Source organism: Grammomys surdaster, unplaced genomic scaffold (assembly GCF_004785775.1).
Source record: "Grammomys surdaster isolate TR1022 unplaced genomic scaffold, NIH_TR_1.0 169, whole genome shotgun sequence".
Classification (NCBI taxonomy): domain Eukaryota; kingdom Metazoa; phylum Chordata; class Mammalia; order Rodentia; family Muridae; genus Grammomys; species Grammomys surdaster.
In genome coordinates, this window is record NW_021604617.1 from 5674781 (window position 1) to 5692054 (window position 17274).

The 17274-nt window shown below is 46.5% G+C and overlaps 1 protein-coding gene across 1 annotated transcript in view; it reads left to right on the plus strand.

The window, feature by feature from the left end:
* Positions 1-17274, plus strand: part of Rftn1 (raftlin, lipid raft linker 1) — a 202357-nt gene that overhangs the window by 97935 nt on the left and 87148 nt on the right. Inside the window, exon 4 of the mRNA XM_028766787.1 lies at positions 7130-7238. Within this exon, the coding sequence (XP_028622620.1) occupies positions 7130-7238 (109 nt within the window). The remainder of the gene's footprint in view (positions 1-7129; positions 7239-17274) is intronic.

Genomic DNA, 17274 nt, shown 5'->3' on the forward strand with positions numbered 1-17274 from the left:
TTCTTTCTTTCTTTCTTTCTCTTTTTCCTCTGGAGCATTTTTTTAACCCTTTGGTGTAGTGTTAGGGGAACTTTGAACTCCATTGCTTTTATTTCGTAGTTGGAGGTTTTTTTGTTTTGTTTGTTTGTTTGTGTGTGTGTGTGTATGCGGTCTTTTTTATTTTCATTTTTAAAAGATAGATTATACAAATTATAGAAAATCCTTTTATCCCCTGGTTATTCCAGTCATATCTTAGGAACATCGTGGTTTATTATCCTCCCACAAGCCACCGAAGACAGGGTGAAGAAGTGCCTAAGGCTTCTCTCACTAACCGCTCTCTCCTTGAAAATCTTTCCATTCCTCCTGCATGCCACTGTGCCACCAGCTTAATCGGATGCCACCTTGAACTTCCTGTCAGGATGAGGGGAAGTTCCACTTGTTCCCCAATCCACTGCTTTAGGCATCAATGACAGCCTTTCCCAGACTCATTCTAACCGTGAGTTAATCCACCCGTCTGCCTCCTGCTACTGGCATAGCTGTGTAACGAGCACGTCTCTGCTCATGGAGCTTGGCCAGACTGACTTGTATCTCCATCTTGTTCCATCCACTTGTTTTCCAGCCAGAACTTCACCAATCTCCATCCTCTATGGCCCCGTGACTAACCTCCAAACAGCCTTAAAGACACTGCCCACCCGCTCCTTGATTCAAGAAGCACTTCCTGACCCTAGACAGTAGAAAAAAGTCTCATATTTCTGTTCGAATACAGTGTGTTTTATTTTTAATATTTTTATTCTTTAAAAATGTGTGTGTGCACGCACGTGGGAGTGTGAGCCTGCCCGTGGCCATTTGTACACGAAGCACAGATGTGTGTAGAGAGCAGAGGCGTTGGATAGTCCCTTGGAGCTGGAGTTGGGTGCTGGGAATCGAACCCAAGATTTCTGCCAGAGCAGCAAATGTTCTTAACTCCTCAGCCATCTCTCCAGTCCTTGTTCTGTATTTCTTTTGAGGGCAGTGTCTGACTTGGTGCCTCCAACCCCATGTGGTTTGCTCTTCACTGTTCACTCAGCCTGCTTCTTATATAATCCAGGTCCACATGACCGGGGTGGCACTGCCCACAGTGGGCTGGGCCTTCCCACATCAATCACTAATCACAGAAAAGCCCTGGCAGAGCTGCCTACAGGCCAAACAGATAGGAGCATTTTTTTTTCCAGCTGAGGTTCCCTCCTTTCAGATTCTAGCTTGTGTCAAGTTGACAAAAGATAACCAGCACAGATCTAGAGCTGGCTCATTTCTTTCTCAACAATTAAAAAAAAAAAAAAAAACAAGATCAAAAATAGCTATTCTGGCCTTTCTAATTTAACCTGGTGTTGTTTTGGAGGAAGAAAGACAAGAAAGGGTTGGCTGGAATGGGTGAGTGTTAACCTCTCTTCCTGTTTCCCAGAGTTTTGACAACTGACATTTACTAAATAACTTTTTATCTGGCTGGAGAAGTGCTCTAGTCTAAGTTGGTTCTCGTCTCTGCTTCTCACGATTATTTCTAAATAGAGCAAAAATAGCTCTGCTGGCGAGCTACACAACCCCTCTGTCTTCTTTTTATGGCTGAAATCTAAGCTTTGCCTTCTGGCTTTGGAAAAGGGGAATAACTTAGACTTGTCTTTGAAATGACTTAGGTCATGACACCTAAGATTAAGATACTGAAGTAAGATATGCTACACGTTTATTACTTACAAGTCATGAGTATCATAGCTCTCTGACGAGTGTTTATTACTTAAAGGAATAGTTGATCATTTTTAAAGATGTTTTAAGTAGCTTTAAATTAGATTTGCCCCCCCCCCAAAGACCCAAAGAGCTCAGCCTACAAGTTATTCTTACGTTGTAAGAAGAATTCAGGGCTTCCCTATTTTGCCTGCAGTCGCTTCAAATATTTACTGCAACATGTAGTAACAGGATTTACTTAGAAATGCACATTTTTAGTGGCTTGAAGAGGGTAATTCCCAAGCTATCATGGCTCCTTTGCAGTGGCTGAGGTTAGACACCTTCTACTCTCTAGTGCCACAAACACATGAGAGGCCCCTGCAGGGACAGATCGGAGAGCTCCCTTAAATTTCCCCAAGGTTGCCTCTAGGAAACAATCCAAAAGCATATTTGTCTCTAAAGGACCCGGGTACCTCGAACCAATCCGGCGTACTATCTTGACAGTCTGTCCACCTAACAGAATGCTCAGATACTAAAGGCACACAAAGACCTTCAGACCTTGAATTGTGATTTTGGAAGAATATGCCAATTAGAGAGAGGCCACTGAGTTTGTTCGTGTGAGCAATTGACAGAGTAGCTTCTCCCATCCTCAGCAACAAGCTGCCTTAATTGTCTTCTAAGAAATGGTCCCCTCAGATAGTTCCTTTTTGTAGATTTGCTGAAATCTCTTCCTTGCTTCCCTGGATTCTCAGAATGAAGAGTCTTGAGAATTCTGGAAGATCTCAGCTGTTCTCGGGCTTTAAATACCATGTGGATCCTGGTGACCTTTAAGTCTCCAGTCACCTGACCTGGAGAATGTTTGTGTGTATCTCTCCCTCCCTCTCTCCGTCCCTCTATTCCTTCCTGACACAGAGTCTTGTGTAGCTCAGGCTGGTCTTGAACTTGTCCTACAGTTGAGTTTGGCCTTGAACATTTGGTTTTCCTGACTCCACCTCCTGAGTGCTGGGATGACAGGTATGCACCACCACGCCTGCTGGTTCACTCAGCAGTTAGGATTAAACCTAGGGCTTTACAAATGATAGGCAAGAAGTCTTCGAACTGAGTCACAGCCCTAGCTTCAGACTGGAATGCATTTTCAACTGTCCAGCAGACATTTCTACATGGATGTCACCTGGATATGTCACCTTTACCATTGATGGAACTGAATTGTCAGTCTTCTTCCCCTGCCAAACCTGTGCCAACCAAAACATTCCCTACTGCGTCTCATCCTCTAACTGCAAGGGCAATCATCCGTTGGAGTCGTCTGCCTTCTTCCTTTCACACCCTACAACCTGTCTCTTGGGTATTATAAAGATGCCACCTTGAAAACAGTCAGAACCCGTTAACTCTCACTTTTACCAGACTGCTTAGAAAGCTAGCATGTACTGCCTGGACCACTGAGGTAATCTTTCAGCTGCCCCTCAAGCTGGAAGAGGGGAGGGTTCTTTTAAAATGATCATGCCATGTTACCTCTGTATTGAGTGCCCTTCAAGAGCTTCTGTGTTCTTCCGACTAAAGGCTCTGTTGTCCCTGTGTCCTGGGAGGTCTGTATTATCCTGCCCCCATGGGCTTTCTAATAGACAGATATTCACCTCAGTCCTACATACCGTAAAAGCAACTGAAGTCCAGGAAGTTTGAGTAAACTATCTCAAGGCTTAGGGTAGATGTGACACCTTTCTGGCTGACTCTGGATTCTTCAACTTCTGAGCTACAAGACCACTATGAAGTTTGGGCCTTGAAGGTAATAAACACATGTCACAGTGTGTCCCTGAACATTTATTTCCAGGCTCTGATGTATGTCATATTAATTTTCAAACATGACAACCTAGGAGGCTATGGCAGTCCCATGTCCCCACAAGGATCACATTGTCACCCTCTGTTTTCCTTGTGTTTAAATCCACATCTCTGTCCATTCTAGAAGTCCAGACATCTGAGCTCCCAGGTCGGGGAAGGTAGGTGTTTCCTGTGTCCTTTTCTAAGACCACGTGGCCTTTTGGGAGTCTATATGGTCTTTTCCTCACCCACAGGAGGACAACAGGTGACCACTTATCAGGAGACTCTGGTCACTGCTTCTTGCTTAGAAGCTGGCTGTGCTGAATACCTGTCCCCATGATTCCCCTGGAAGCCAGACCCTGGCTCCTGGGGGCTCCCACTAGGAGCCACTTCTTTATCCCGGGGTGGTTTCCAGGGACACAGCATACTTGTTACCACCCTAGGCTGTGCTCCCTCAGCTGCCCTACCAGCGACTGAAATGGTTGTGTTCTGTCATGTCACACTGAGCGGCTCACAGCAGGGTGTAGCAGGGTGCTGTCTAAAATCCTGTGATACTTCTGCTGTGTTGGCATTTTTAACTAACCTACAATCTCCTGAGAAAAGATCCTCAGTTAAGCAATTACCTAGGGTCAGGTTCTTGATCGTTAACTGATATAGAGGGAGCCAGCCTATTGTGCTTGACACCAGTCCTTGGGCAGGCGCTCCTGAACACTGAGAGGAGAAGGTAGCTGAGAACATGTATGTGAGTAGGCCTGCTTGCATTTATTTCTCTCTGCTTTTGACCACGGATGTGGTGTGACTAGCCTCGTGTTCCCGTCAATGATGAACTGAGACCTGAGATTATAATCTTAATGGCCATTTTTTTTCTGGTTTTTCAAGACAAGGTTTCTCTGTGTAGTACTGGCTGTCCTGGAACGCACTCTGTAGACCAGGCTGGCCTCGAACTCAGAAATCCGCCTGTCTCTGCCTCCCAAGTGCGGGGATTAAAGGCGTGTGCCACCACCCACCGGCTTAATGACCATTTATAAATAACCGTATATATTTGATGTCAGTCTCGAGGTGTGCAAGAACTGGGATACTTGCATGCTTGACTGCCTGTGTGTGCCTGTGTGTGGTGTGTGTGTGTGTGTGTGTGTGTGTGTGAGAGAGAGAGAGAGAGAGAGAGAGAGAGAGAGAGAGAGAGAGAGAGAGAGGAGGTCAACATTAGGTGTTACTCAAAGAACTGTTTATCATTTATGGATAGGTCTCTCACTGGGACCTGGGGTGCAATGATTGGGCTAGGCAGGATGGCCACTGAGGGACTGGCAGACATTCATTTGTCTCCGCCTCCCTGGTGCTGGGATTATAAACTCTGCCAAGCCTGGATTCTTACAGGGGTTGTGGGATTGAGCTCAGGGCCCTTCCTCAGGCTAGTAGGACTAAACATCTCTTAGAGCTCTCTTCCTCTGTGTAGTCTCTGCCATTTGGGATGCCACAAAACACAGATGACAGTATGTTTCATGTAAGTCTCTTTCAAAGGTCTGGATTCTTCTGTCTTAGATTTTCTAGGGGAAGAAAGTAAGAACATGGTTAAATCTCTGGCCAAGCATTGGAACAAGATGACTGGGTTCTGAGCCGGATAATTCTGTTAGAGTCAGTTTATTCCAGATGGACTGGTTTGAAGTCAGCTTACTTGTTTACATTTCAAACAGTATGCTACCTCAGAAAGGATATGCTAGAGGAAGCAAGTGCAGAAATAAAAATAACCTGTTGAAGGATGCTTAATGAACCACAGTCTCACACCTGGGGACACCAAATCCTCTTTAATTTTTTTTCTCTTTTGAATTCTAAATTCAAAAGATTTAAATCATACCCAGATGGTTAATGGAAGCACAAATTGCTTTTCATAGTACATGGAAACTTTGGAGCTTCATTTTAAAACTATCATAACAAATATTAATTCACAATTACTGTAGTGTTTGTGCTGTGTGTGTGTGTATGTGTATGATGTGTGTGGTGATTGTGTGTGTGTGGTACAAGATGAGGATGTGTGTGGTGATTGTGTGTGTGTGTGTGTGTGTGTGTGTATTGAACAGCCTCTGGTAGGGCAGCCTCCTCGTGCCAGGAAGACCCCTCAGTCCTAAGCTGGGGCAGAGCATCTGGGCATGTGGTAGGAGCCCTGTGGTCAGCCACCTAGGATAGGCAACATCCTGTGTTGACTCTTCTCTGTATATCATGTTGCTTCAGGTTTGGTGAGCCTAAGAAACTCCTTCAACTTCTGATAGCATGCAGCTTCCAGGGCCTCCCCAGGGGCATGCCGTTTGCACACAGAAGTCCACAGAGAGATGACTGTAAATGAGTGCAGCCTCTCTCTGGTGGCTACTTGCTCATGCTTCTCCTGATGGACGGTCCAGTCATGTGCAGGGTCAGGATGGGTCTGAATGGGGCAACAGCCAGCTCAGCCGTCAGTGGGTGGGGTGAACCAGGCATTCGGGCAAGCCTCTGTCGTCATCCCAAAGCCAAGGCCTGTAACTCTGACCACCCTTCATTACATTCTGCTTCTCCAGAATTTCTGCTTGGAGTTGCCTCATAGTCATTTAATTTCTATGTGTGCATACACATATACATGCATGCTCTTGTACACATATGTGGAAGTCAGAAGACAGCTTGTGGGAGTCGGTTTGCTCTGTCTGCATGGGGGTCTCAGGACTTGTACTGAACTTGGTAGCAAATGTTTCTCCCCTCTGAGCCACCTCAATGGCCCATCCTGACTGTCTTTGAGTTATCTTTTATTTTGGTAGGTGTTGTCAGCTGCTCTTTAGTAAGGGTTGAGTCCTTTAATGGCCTTACAAATTCATTTTCTAAACTTGTTTTCTTTGTTGAAAATGTTTCCGAAATCTCACCGGAAATTCTTTTCTAAATTCGTTTTCTTCATTGGAAACGAAGACTTCAGAGTTAGAGCTGACGTCACTTTTAATCAGCCCCACATTGTTGCCCCAAGATCTGTCCCTGAAAGGCCTCTCCATCCAGAGGCCGCCACTGGGATTGGCTATGTGTGTCTGTTGTTAAGCCTTTTCCCAGAATATGGAAACCAATGGAAGTATGGAGTCCCCTCCCCTCAAATGTCATTGTTTTGTCTACTGTATAAACCGTATCCCCTGTATCTATCGTTCTATGATGATGACTTACACAGAGACCAACTCTAAGCTGATCCCTTCTCTTCCTCCCTCCACCCTATATTCTGTCTCCTTTTCTCCTTCTCTCCCTCCTCCTTCCTTCCTCTCCTTCTTTCCTTCTTTCTTGTCCCTCTTTCTGTCTGTGTCCTGTTTCTGAGATTCCAGACCGGCTGCAAAGTCTCAATCCTACATTAACTTCCAAATGCTGAGATCATGCCCAACCTTCCTGGAGAGCTTTCAGTGGCATAGAGATGCATGCATACATACATACATACATACATACATACATACATACATACATAGTGCATGTGTGCATATACATGAGTGCATGTACGTACATGTCTGTCTTGTTTACCACAATATGTTTTCCAGCACTGCTGTCTTGTCAGTTACATTCAAGAAAGATCTGGAGACTTCGTGCATTAATTATCCTGTGATTCTTTTTTATAAAAGAAGACTAGGAAGAATTTTATTCTCTGTTTCTCCAGGTCTCAGAAGGCCGAGCCTCACAATGAAGGCTACATCTTGGAATTGGATTACTGCTCCTCCTTGGAACACCTGGCAGACCAGAAGCTCATCCCAGAGTTTATTAAGAAGGTAAGCACCACAGTGACACAAGAGGAACAGCTCACAGAGCAAACGCCTAAGTGGATATGCTGGAGAGCAGGTAGCCAGTTAGCCACACTGCAAGAAACAGCTGGAGATGACTCTGGAAGAAGAGTACACTTCTGCTGAGCCTGGGGCAACCCCATGTCATATCTTCTAGGTCTGGAGTTGAATCCTAGCCTACAGGCCTACTGAACACACTCAAACCCTTGAATGGGTCTAACTCATAGATGCCACCTTGTTGAGGTGAATTAGTTTAACTGCTCCTGCTCCAGGCGGGTCACAAAAGTTCAGTACCTGCCCAAGAGCTCTGGATTCACAAATGAAAGACACGCACATGCACACGCACGCGCACACACACACCAGCTAATTTTGATATGCTTTGACTAGCTCAATGGTTGGGCACTTCTAAACCTCCCCAAGGCTAACAAATACTCCCCCGTCCTATATTTCTGACTTAATACCTTCTAAATTTATATTTTATCTCTGTTGCCCTGTTAGCTTCTGGGCATCCTCCCCCCCAACTCCCCATAGGGCTGCTTCCCCTTCCACCTACATTGGTGATGTCTCCCCTGCAGCTCCTAAATCTGATCCCTCTGGTTCTGAGTCATGGCAGTTTTCTTCCCATCCCCCTCTCTCTGTCCCTTGCCCTCACAATCTAAAAGTCCTGCCTCCGTCTCTCTGCCCAGCCAATGGATGTATGGCACTTCTTCATTAACAATCAAACCCAGCTGGGGGCACGGACCCTCAAGTCTGGAAGCAGCTTTTGGGAGCCGAATTCAGACAGAGCATTAGAACCCACTCCCAACACCACGTCTCCCTTGCCTCGGGAGATCTTTGTTATCCTTTCCAGGTCTGGGAGCAAGCCAGTGGGCATGCCACTGTCCCAGGAACATTGCCTGCCTGCAGGGACTCCCTGCCCCTGTGTTGGAGGTGCTCAGGTGTACTCCACACCCCATTGCAGGCACTGTTTGAATTCTACATGACATTTGCAACAGAAAGAATGTCCACACTCCAGACTGGGGCTCCACTCTGTCCTTGTGTGTGTCATGTTTTCTTTTATGTAGTCATCCAGTGTGCTGCTATGAGCCCTAGGCAACGTTCAGAGGGTCCTGACACTAACCTGTTCGCACAGACCATCATACAACATTCATGTGCACCGTGGCAGGTCTGAGATAGCATGTATTTTTTGTTTTATTTTGAGATAGAATCTTATGTAGTCTAACCAGACCTCGGAGTCACTATGTAGCAGAGAATGGCCCTGAACTTCTAATCCTCCTTGCCTTTTTCTCCATAGCACTGGAATTATGGGATGTATCACCATGTCTGGTTTCTGTACTAGGGGTTGAACTGAGAATCTTGGTCATTCATTCTAAGCAAGCATTTTGCCAAACTGATCCACATCTCCCACTCTCCTGTATATAGTAAATTTCCTGTGTGTCTGTGTGTGTGTATGTGTGCGTGTGCAACACACACATACACACACACACAGAGAGGGAGGGTAGAGAGTACGCTGTAAATTAAAACTGGAAAATGTATAGTATTTAAGACACAAGCCAGTAATAGTTCTTGTAACTGAGTCGTATGCTCTGCTTACTCACAGAAGCCATGTTTTTACGACTGGCACCCAGTAGGGTTTTTTCACACCGCCATAGGCACGTGAGTGACATGCTGAACAAGTGACATTGAGGAAGCTTTGACGTGACTGGGGTCATAGGAACTTATCAGTGCCTTTATCATCTCATGGTACCACAGTGGAACCTGCAGACCATTTTTGACATGTCACAGAGAAACTGACTGTAATTGACCCGCACAAGTCCAAACAGCCACTTGAGGTCCAAATAGCTCGTGACTGAATTGTCTAGTCAATCTTGCTGATTGTCAACTCTGAGGTGTGGGATATAGAACAGACTCATTGTGGTCATGATGGCTGAGTAGGCACGGTGGGTGGCTGTGTCTGTGAGGAAACAGCACCGGTGGCAGAGGCTGCCTTCCTGATACAGGGATGGGGGAGGTGCTGAGGCTGAGACAGGAGGTAGGAGGACTACATGGTGACATGGCTGTCCTGGGACAGGTCAAGGAGTCTCCAGGCTTAGGTGGGAGACTGAGGCGGTGAGAGGAGAGAGCCAGCTCTCGGCAGAGAGTGCTATATTATGAGGAATTTTGCAGAAGGGTGGAGAAGTGAGATTTCCTTTAAGGGTTGTTTGTTCTCTTCCTTCCTTTTGCTGTCTACATCTGTTGAGCATTCAAGGCTCTAAGGCCCTGGGAGTAATCACTCACACTGGAAGGATCCAGGAGCCCCGGACCAAGAGCCAGACGGTTCTCCAAGGGTCAGACTTAGCTAATTTTACTAGGACCATGAAGGCCTTTTCTACATTGGTAGAATTTAGATGATTATTTAGAAACAGAGGTGGGTTTGTTTGTGTTTACATGTGTATAGATGCAAGGACACAGTGTTTTTGTACATCACGTAAGTGTCTACATTAGTAGGGCCATCTTCTTTGCAAATAATAGTCTGATAAAGTTGGATAGAGACATCCTAGAAGCTGCAATTGCTAATGGCCCGAAGCATGGGGACACGTGATTACGACTTGGTTGCTTGAGATAGCTGCAGGTGTGTGAGGAAGCTGTGGGGGAGAGGCTTTTTATGATATCTCCAGTGTGCTCATTTGTAAACTAGCCATAAGTGCCTCGGCCCTAACCAGACAAGACCATTGTGTGGCAGACCCATTGCCTCAGATGTTCAGGAAGCGGTACCCTACTCTGTGGGCTACTTGGCTGCTGTGATTACTGAGTGTGACATTTGTATAAGGTCTAAGCCCTAGAGGACCTTAGCTGTATATTACTTATATTTTAATTTTCCCTCTTGTCCCAGCGGCTTCTGTTCCCACTCATGATATATGTGAGTGTATAGGCACCAGTGTCTGAGGATCATTCAGTAATTGGTTATAATGGTACCTGTTCATTCTATATGGCTAATAACCTTGTGGATAACTAGTGACTGCTAGTGAAAGAGAATTAGCTTTCTGATTCCTTGCCATTCACGTAGGAGATGAAGGCATTCCCAGGCTCCTGTGGCTTGCTGTCATTACTGTATACCTGGTCATTGTTTGTGTGAAAGAAAGACTTCTCCTCCTGTGCCGAACAGACATGTCTTCAGATAAGATGGTAATTAGCCTGTTTGCCGTTGTCCCATCAAGCAAGAGAAACTCATATTCTCTGCATGTTCGAGTTTAACGCAAACCAAGCTGATTTTTCCCCCCAAAAGAACAAGGTCTCAATAATATTTTCCCACCAAATGTTTTAAATTAGTGGAAATTTTTGGCTGGAAAGTCTGACTAGAAGTGGGAAGAGCCCTTATTATTTCCTGCAGTTTTGGAAAAGAATAAAGTCATCTTCTCTTGGGCATGTAGGATCTGCTGAAGATGCTATAATTTACAGCCCCCTCCCCTCAGTGATCCTAATACAGAGGGTCTGAGAGCCGTGAAGAGATGAATCTTCTCTTCCATGGGGCCCTCTGAGTTCTCTGAGTGCTTCTCTGGTGTGGTTAAACTTGGGGCACTGCAAGTTCTGTTTCCCCTCTTTATCCTACGGTGCATCAGCCATCCGGCCTGTATGTAAATGATTGACTGTGGACCACAGAACATTTCAATTGCAGAGTATTGGAAGGCATAGCAAGACTGTTTCCAAGTCCCAGAGCCAAGTACGCAAAGCAGGCTGTGGGGAATGACTGTGTCCCCTGAATTCCCTTGGGGCAAGGACTCAGCTGTTGTCCTAGGGGTAGGTCTGAGCTGACTGAGGCCCTCAGGCCTGATCCCAGAGGAGAGTTGAAGAAGCCAGCCCTACAGTGAACCACCTGCATGTTCATTCATAAAAATGTTCAGACCTCTTACCTTCTCTGGAGCTTCAGGGCAAGCCAGAAGAGCAGGGGCCATTACTGTGCTCAAATATTGGCCCAGCTTCAAAGTGGTGGCAGCGGGGAGGCTGGAGCCAGTGACACAGCTTCCTCTTCTCCTAACTGGATAGTGGCTCACAAGTGTCACAAGCACACATGTGTAAATGAGGGCTGAGTGTACAAAACTCTTTGAAGGTTTCAGGGTCACTTCATAGTCTTCTGATACCTGCTTCCGACACATCTTCAAAGAGGACACTGAGCTGGCAGGGGAAGGCTCTGCCTGGGCCTGGGCTTGCTGAACAGTGGGCCTGCCTGGATCTATCCTTCCCAAGGACAAAGAGACACTGAGGGCTGCAGAGAAACCAAGAGAACTGGAAAAGGGTCTTGAGAGGAGTGGTGGCAAAAAAAGGGTCTGCAAGGCAAAATGGGAGGGGAAGGTCAACAGTGCTCCATGCTTGTGGGGGCAAGAGTGTGAAAAGACCCAAGGCCAGGCTCTGTCTCCAGTGTGGGGTAGATCCATAGGCAAAGCATAGGTAAATGTGGCCTCTCTTCATGGATGGGCTTCTTTTGATCACGTGGGAAAGAGTCTTGCTGTAGCCAGTTCAGCTGGATTTCCTGTGGGGATGCTGGGAATACCAGAGCGCCTCAGAGCAGGAATACTAGACACAGCAGAATGTCAGTGGTGGGTCATGGAAGATATATGTAATCCTAGCACCTAAGAGGCTAAGGCAGAGGATCAGGGATAGCCTAGACTACATTGTGAGACTCTTGTCTCAAAATTCAAGGGCTGGGCTACAGCTCCTTGGGAGAGTATTTGCCTAGCACTCGCAAGACCCTGGACCTAATTCCAAGCAATAGGAGAACAAACAGAGAAATTAGTGTCTTGTCTTCCTATATCCCTCTCTCCTCTCCTCACAGTCCATTTTTGTTCATAGGCTTGAGAGGTCATAAGTGTAGTCACCGTGCTCAGCTCTCTGGATAAAAGCCCCACCCCATCCTGTCTAGGAGAGGCCACATTCCTTTTTCCTGGTTCTGGTGACCTTTGCCCCCAGGCTCAAGATGCTAGGCCTTGTTCCTGAGACTTACCCCTTGCCGATGGAGCCAGATACCTGTAGTAACTAAAAGTGTGTTACTTTGAATGAGAACAGTTATTGCAGGGAGGCCAGGGGAGCCCTTGAGCTTTGCCCAACGGAAGGGAACACTGATCGGATATTCACTGGATTACTTTTGACTGAGGACCCTGCTGATAGTTTTCCCTAAGTGGAGAAACCTGATAGCTTTGAAGTTCTTGGTGAAATTTGAACAGAATGGCAGGACTGACCAAGGATGGCTCAGTGCTTACTTACTGGGAGATTATCAAGTATTCAGCTGGCACTTACTTACTGAGCTTACTGAGTATTCAGCTGGCACTTACTTACTGAGCTTATTGAGTATTCAGCCTTCTACAAACAGGTAAAGTCTAATTTTATTCTCTCGAAGATTTGTTTTGTGTGTATTTTTCTGAGGGTACGTATGTGCACCACGTGTATACAGGTACCCTTGGTGACCAGAGAAGTTGTTTGCTCTTACTGTGTGAGCTACAGATTTAAGACTTGGGAATCTGTTACAATCTCAGTTCTCAACTTGACACAAACCTAGAGACACCTCAATTGAGGAATTTTTCTAGATCAGATCGGCCTATGGTCATACCTCTGTGAGGCATTTTCTTCGTTGCCAATTTCTGTAGAAGGGCCCAGCCCACTGTTGGCAGTGCCATCCCTAGGCAGGTGGCCTGGGCTGTATAATGCATAGCTCACCAAGCCAGAGGGAGCAAGCCAACAGACAGATTCCTTCTGTGGTTCCTGCCTCTGCCCGTGGTTAAGTTCTGTCTTGATGTCCTTCAGTGATGGACTGTGATCAAGCCAAATAAACCCATGTCTCCCCAAGTTGTTTTGTTATGGTGCGTATCACAGCAACAGAAAATAAACAAACAAAAATAAACTCCAGTGGTTATCAAGAGCAGCAAATACTCTTAGCCACTGAGCCTTTCTCCAGAGCCAGGGTCTGACTTGACTTACCACAAGACTCCAACTCTGAGTGAAAAGAAAAGTCCGTAAAAAGGTTCCATGCCCGAACCATGACGTTTTTAAAAGGTGGAAGAAAGTGAGGGTTTAGGGTTTGAGGGAGGAGAAAAAAAGATGAAATCCCCGAATGAGGTGTCTTCAGTGGGGAACTAGAGGCTGGCAGAACAGAGTGGGCTTGGCACTCAGCACTACAGAGAGAGAGAGAGAGAGAGAGAGAGAGAGGGAGGGAGGGGGGGACAGAGGGTAGAGAGAGCGTGGGGGCTTGTTTGCTGTCTGGAGGTTTCTGTTTTCTTAGGAGGTTCCTCCCCTACCTCGCCTCCCCTGTGGCTCTGACCTCCTGGTATTTTTTTATTGGCTGTGATCTCCCTGTTCTGTCCAGAGTTCACTGGAGTTCCTTGGCACCCACTGTAGGGGCAGAGGCCATGAGCTTGCTCATTCCTCCCGAGGGGGTCTGTTCCTCATCTCTCTTCCTCTGTATGATGGAGTACTGGCGGGTCAGAGTTCACTCTGTCTCCTTGAGCATGTCTGTGAGGACCTGCTGGATGGAAAAGTCAAGGAGTATCTTAGGAAGCCTTTTCATGTCCCACGCTCATCCCAGTCCCACAATCCCACCAGTCTAGCTGGGGACACAATGGTAGCGGTCGTGGGTGCCTGAGAGCACAGTAGGGCAAGGAGAGGAGAGTCTTTCTGGAGACGTGATCAGACAACTGCCATCTACAGTGTCGCAGGTCCACACAGCCTAGATTCCGCTGAACAAACGGGTGCCCAGTATATGCGATTGCTGCCAATCGTATCTGCACATAAACCAGCTCTTCCAGCTTTGATGCCCGCTACCCCCTTGGTCTCTGATAGACATTGCCGTTATGTTCTCATCAAGTCTGCTCAGTACAATGACAGCCAAGCCACTTATTTTAAAGTATGTAATGGCCCTGTTTTTAAAATGTGGGCCAGCAGGATGGCTCAGTGGGTACAGATTATTGCTGCCAAGCTTGAGGACTTGAGTTTGATGCCTTGGTCCCATACTGTTTACTTATTTAGACAGGGTCTTAGGCTGACCTTGAACTCAGTCCACTTATCTCTGCCTTCCACTCAGTGGGGGTATGGGCGTATACATGCACCACACACCTGGTGCCTACTGTTTTTCCCCATTACTGAGATTATAATTGGTTGCATTGGGAATCAGTGCACAGATATTTCAGGTTGTTCACAATTCGTAACATGCATCAAAAATTTAAAAAGCTCTATGTTACATTTCTTAAAGACCCATTCCAATGGTACTCGTACTTCAGGATTGAGCAGACATTCCTGAAGAGAATCTCATGTACCAGTGTCTTCAGATGACGGCAGTCCCTGTCTGAGGGGACATATGTAATGCATGCCTGCGTGTACAGAGTCTAGAGGAGGTTGTTGAGTGTTATGCTGTGACACTTTCTTCCTCATCCTGATTTCAGACAGGGTGTTTCACAGAACCAGCCATCTCCAAGGGTCCCCATCTCTGCCCCAACCCAGCACTGGGGTACTAGATATGCACTGCTGTGCCCAGCTTTGACATGGGTGCTGGGAATGCGAACTCAAGTCTTCACACTTGTGCAGCAAGCTCTCTTGCCCACTGAGCCCTAGCCCCTAACCTATTTTTTATCTTTCACAGAATGTTAGTAGAATTATTAGAGAAACTGGACCACCATTAGCAGAAATGTTGGGGGAAACACAAGAAAATGTTTTGTTTAGAAAACAGTTGACTAAAACCAACATGGGCTAGAAGTAATTTAAACTATTAAAAACATATCAAATGTGGGTTCTGATTCTCCATTGCCACGTAGGATGAGTGTTAGTTGCCTTTCTATTGGTGTGGTAAAATGCCATGACTGAGTTGAGCTACAGAAGGGTTTACTCGGGCTTACAGTTCCAGAGGGCCAAGAGTCTGTCACCATCATGGTGAGAAAACGTGGCAGCTGGTGGGGATGGTGACTAGCTCAGCTGTGAGCTCACATCTCAAGCCACAAGCTGCAACCAGAGTGAGACCTTGATATTTAACATGGCTTTTAGAACTTCAGAGCCCACCTGTACTGACATACTCCCTCAAGCAAAGCCACACCCCCTAAACCTACCCAAACAGCCCACAAACTGGGGACCAAATGTTCAAGCATCTAAACCTATGGGGACATCTCATCCAAACCACTACACTATGCTAACACAAAAACAAAACACAACCAAAACAGTAAAAGCCTTCCCACCTGTGGAATGTTGACTACCTACCATGACTCAACAGTCTACTACTTCCTGCTTGTAAAACACATAAAAGAGGAAGTGACTTCATCTCCTTAAAAGTCGTTGTCACTTTAAAAATGGGAGGAAGGTAGGATTCTCCATTTTGTGCTCACACTTGTGTTCTCGTGTTCTCTCTCTCTCTCTCTCTCTCTCTCTCTCTCACACACACACACACACACACACACACACACACACACACACACCAAACCCTGCACAGACTGGCTGGTTTCAGTCCTGACATATTCAAGAGATCCCCTCTTTGAAAAAAAAAAGTCTCTAGAGTTATTAAAGAATTGAGTTTATAAAACAGTCCACAGATAATAACACTCTAGATTGCCTAGGAAAGGCAACAGGAGTGTGGGCAGATGCTTTCGTTTCTTCACAAGGCCAACCTGGCTTCATTTCTGGTGTCCCTGGGTTCTGTGGGTGGGTCTCTGTTGCTAGGGTAGCCATGTGGGTGGGTCTCTGTTGCTAGGGTAGCCATGTGGGTGGGTCTCTGTTGCTAAGGTAGCCATCATGATCTTGGATCCCCCTCCCCTTCTGCTTTATCTATTTCAATACGAAGATTGGTCCTTCCTCTGTGCTGGCTTCATTGCTACTTTTGCTTTAGCAGAAGTTTGACAACCCCTTTCTCTCCTCTTCAGCTCTTCCTTCTCCACCCTTGAGGCCCAGCAGACATTTTTCTTCCTTGGGCATCTTCATAGCTGGGAGATATACAGTGTTGAGTGATGGGGGTGGGGGTGGTGAGCTTCACTTGGCTTCTGTGGCCTGTGGCAGGACTGTGGGGTACCACCCCCACTCTTTTCTTACAGAGCAGTCTTTCCTTCCTCTGTTTACTGCAGTATTTCTGATTACTTTTAAATTATGTTCTATTAATTTCATTCATTCATTCATTCATTCATTCATTCATTCATTTGAGACTGTTAGTTCAGGCTTCCCTGGAACTTGCTCTGCAGACCAGGCAGGCTTTGAATTTGCAGAGATCCTCCTGCCTCAGCTTCGTAAGTGCTAGGATCACAGGTATATATGTAGCTCCTGTCTCTAGTCAGTTCTTGAGATATTTGCTCACTGGGCTGGTTGCCTTGTGTCTCTCTGCTGATGGCAAGGTTCTCAGCACATGGGGGAAGGGTAAAAGTGACAGCTGTGCATTTCTCAGGCTGGCAGTGCCTCCTCCTTGGGTAGTTGAGTTGAAAGGTGACACCAAGAGAGAGAAAGTGCAGCAGGAAGCAGTGAACAGTCAGCTTTGTCCTGTAACTCACAGCCTCTCTAGTCAGCCTTTGGGGTGGTTGGCAGTTCAGTCAGCCCTCCCTGGAGGTGGCTGGGTTAGGTGTCTCAGGTTCCCACTTGAGACTTTGCAGCAGGCTGGTTACAAATCTTTGCCGGTGCCATCAGTGAGGGTGGGGAGGCGATAGAGATACATATCACTTCTATCCGTATGTCTGTGGACTTCTGATAAGATGGATCGATCTCGTTTTGAGTGCTAATTATGCACTGTCAGGGAATACATGTGGGAGCCGAGGGTTTACAGTGGTGCTTGACACCCCCTCTGTGAAGCCTCCTGTCTGCCAGGCACTTGTCATCCAAAAGAGAGTGGAGAAGCAAGGTGCGAGGGTTGGGGTGTCTCCTCTGTGCAGTGAGTTGATCCTGGCAGTGCTTTGGCTGCCTGATGCTGTCTTTTCAACACTAGAAGCAGTCACTCTTGTAGCTGTTGACTCTGCTATCTTTTCTGAGAGCCAGGGCAACAGGATTTCACTCCCCGTAGGTTCCTCTCCTCTCCTCTCCTCTCCTCTCCTCTCCTCTC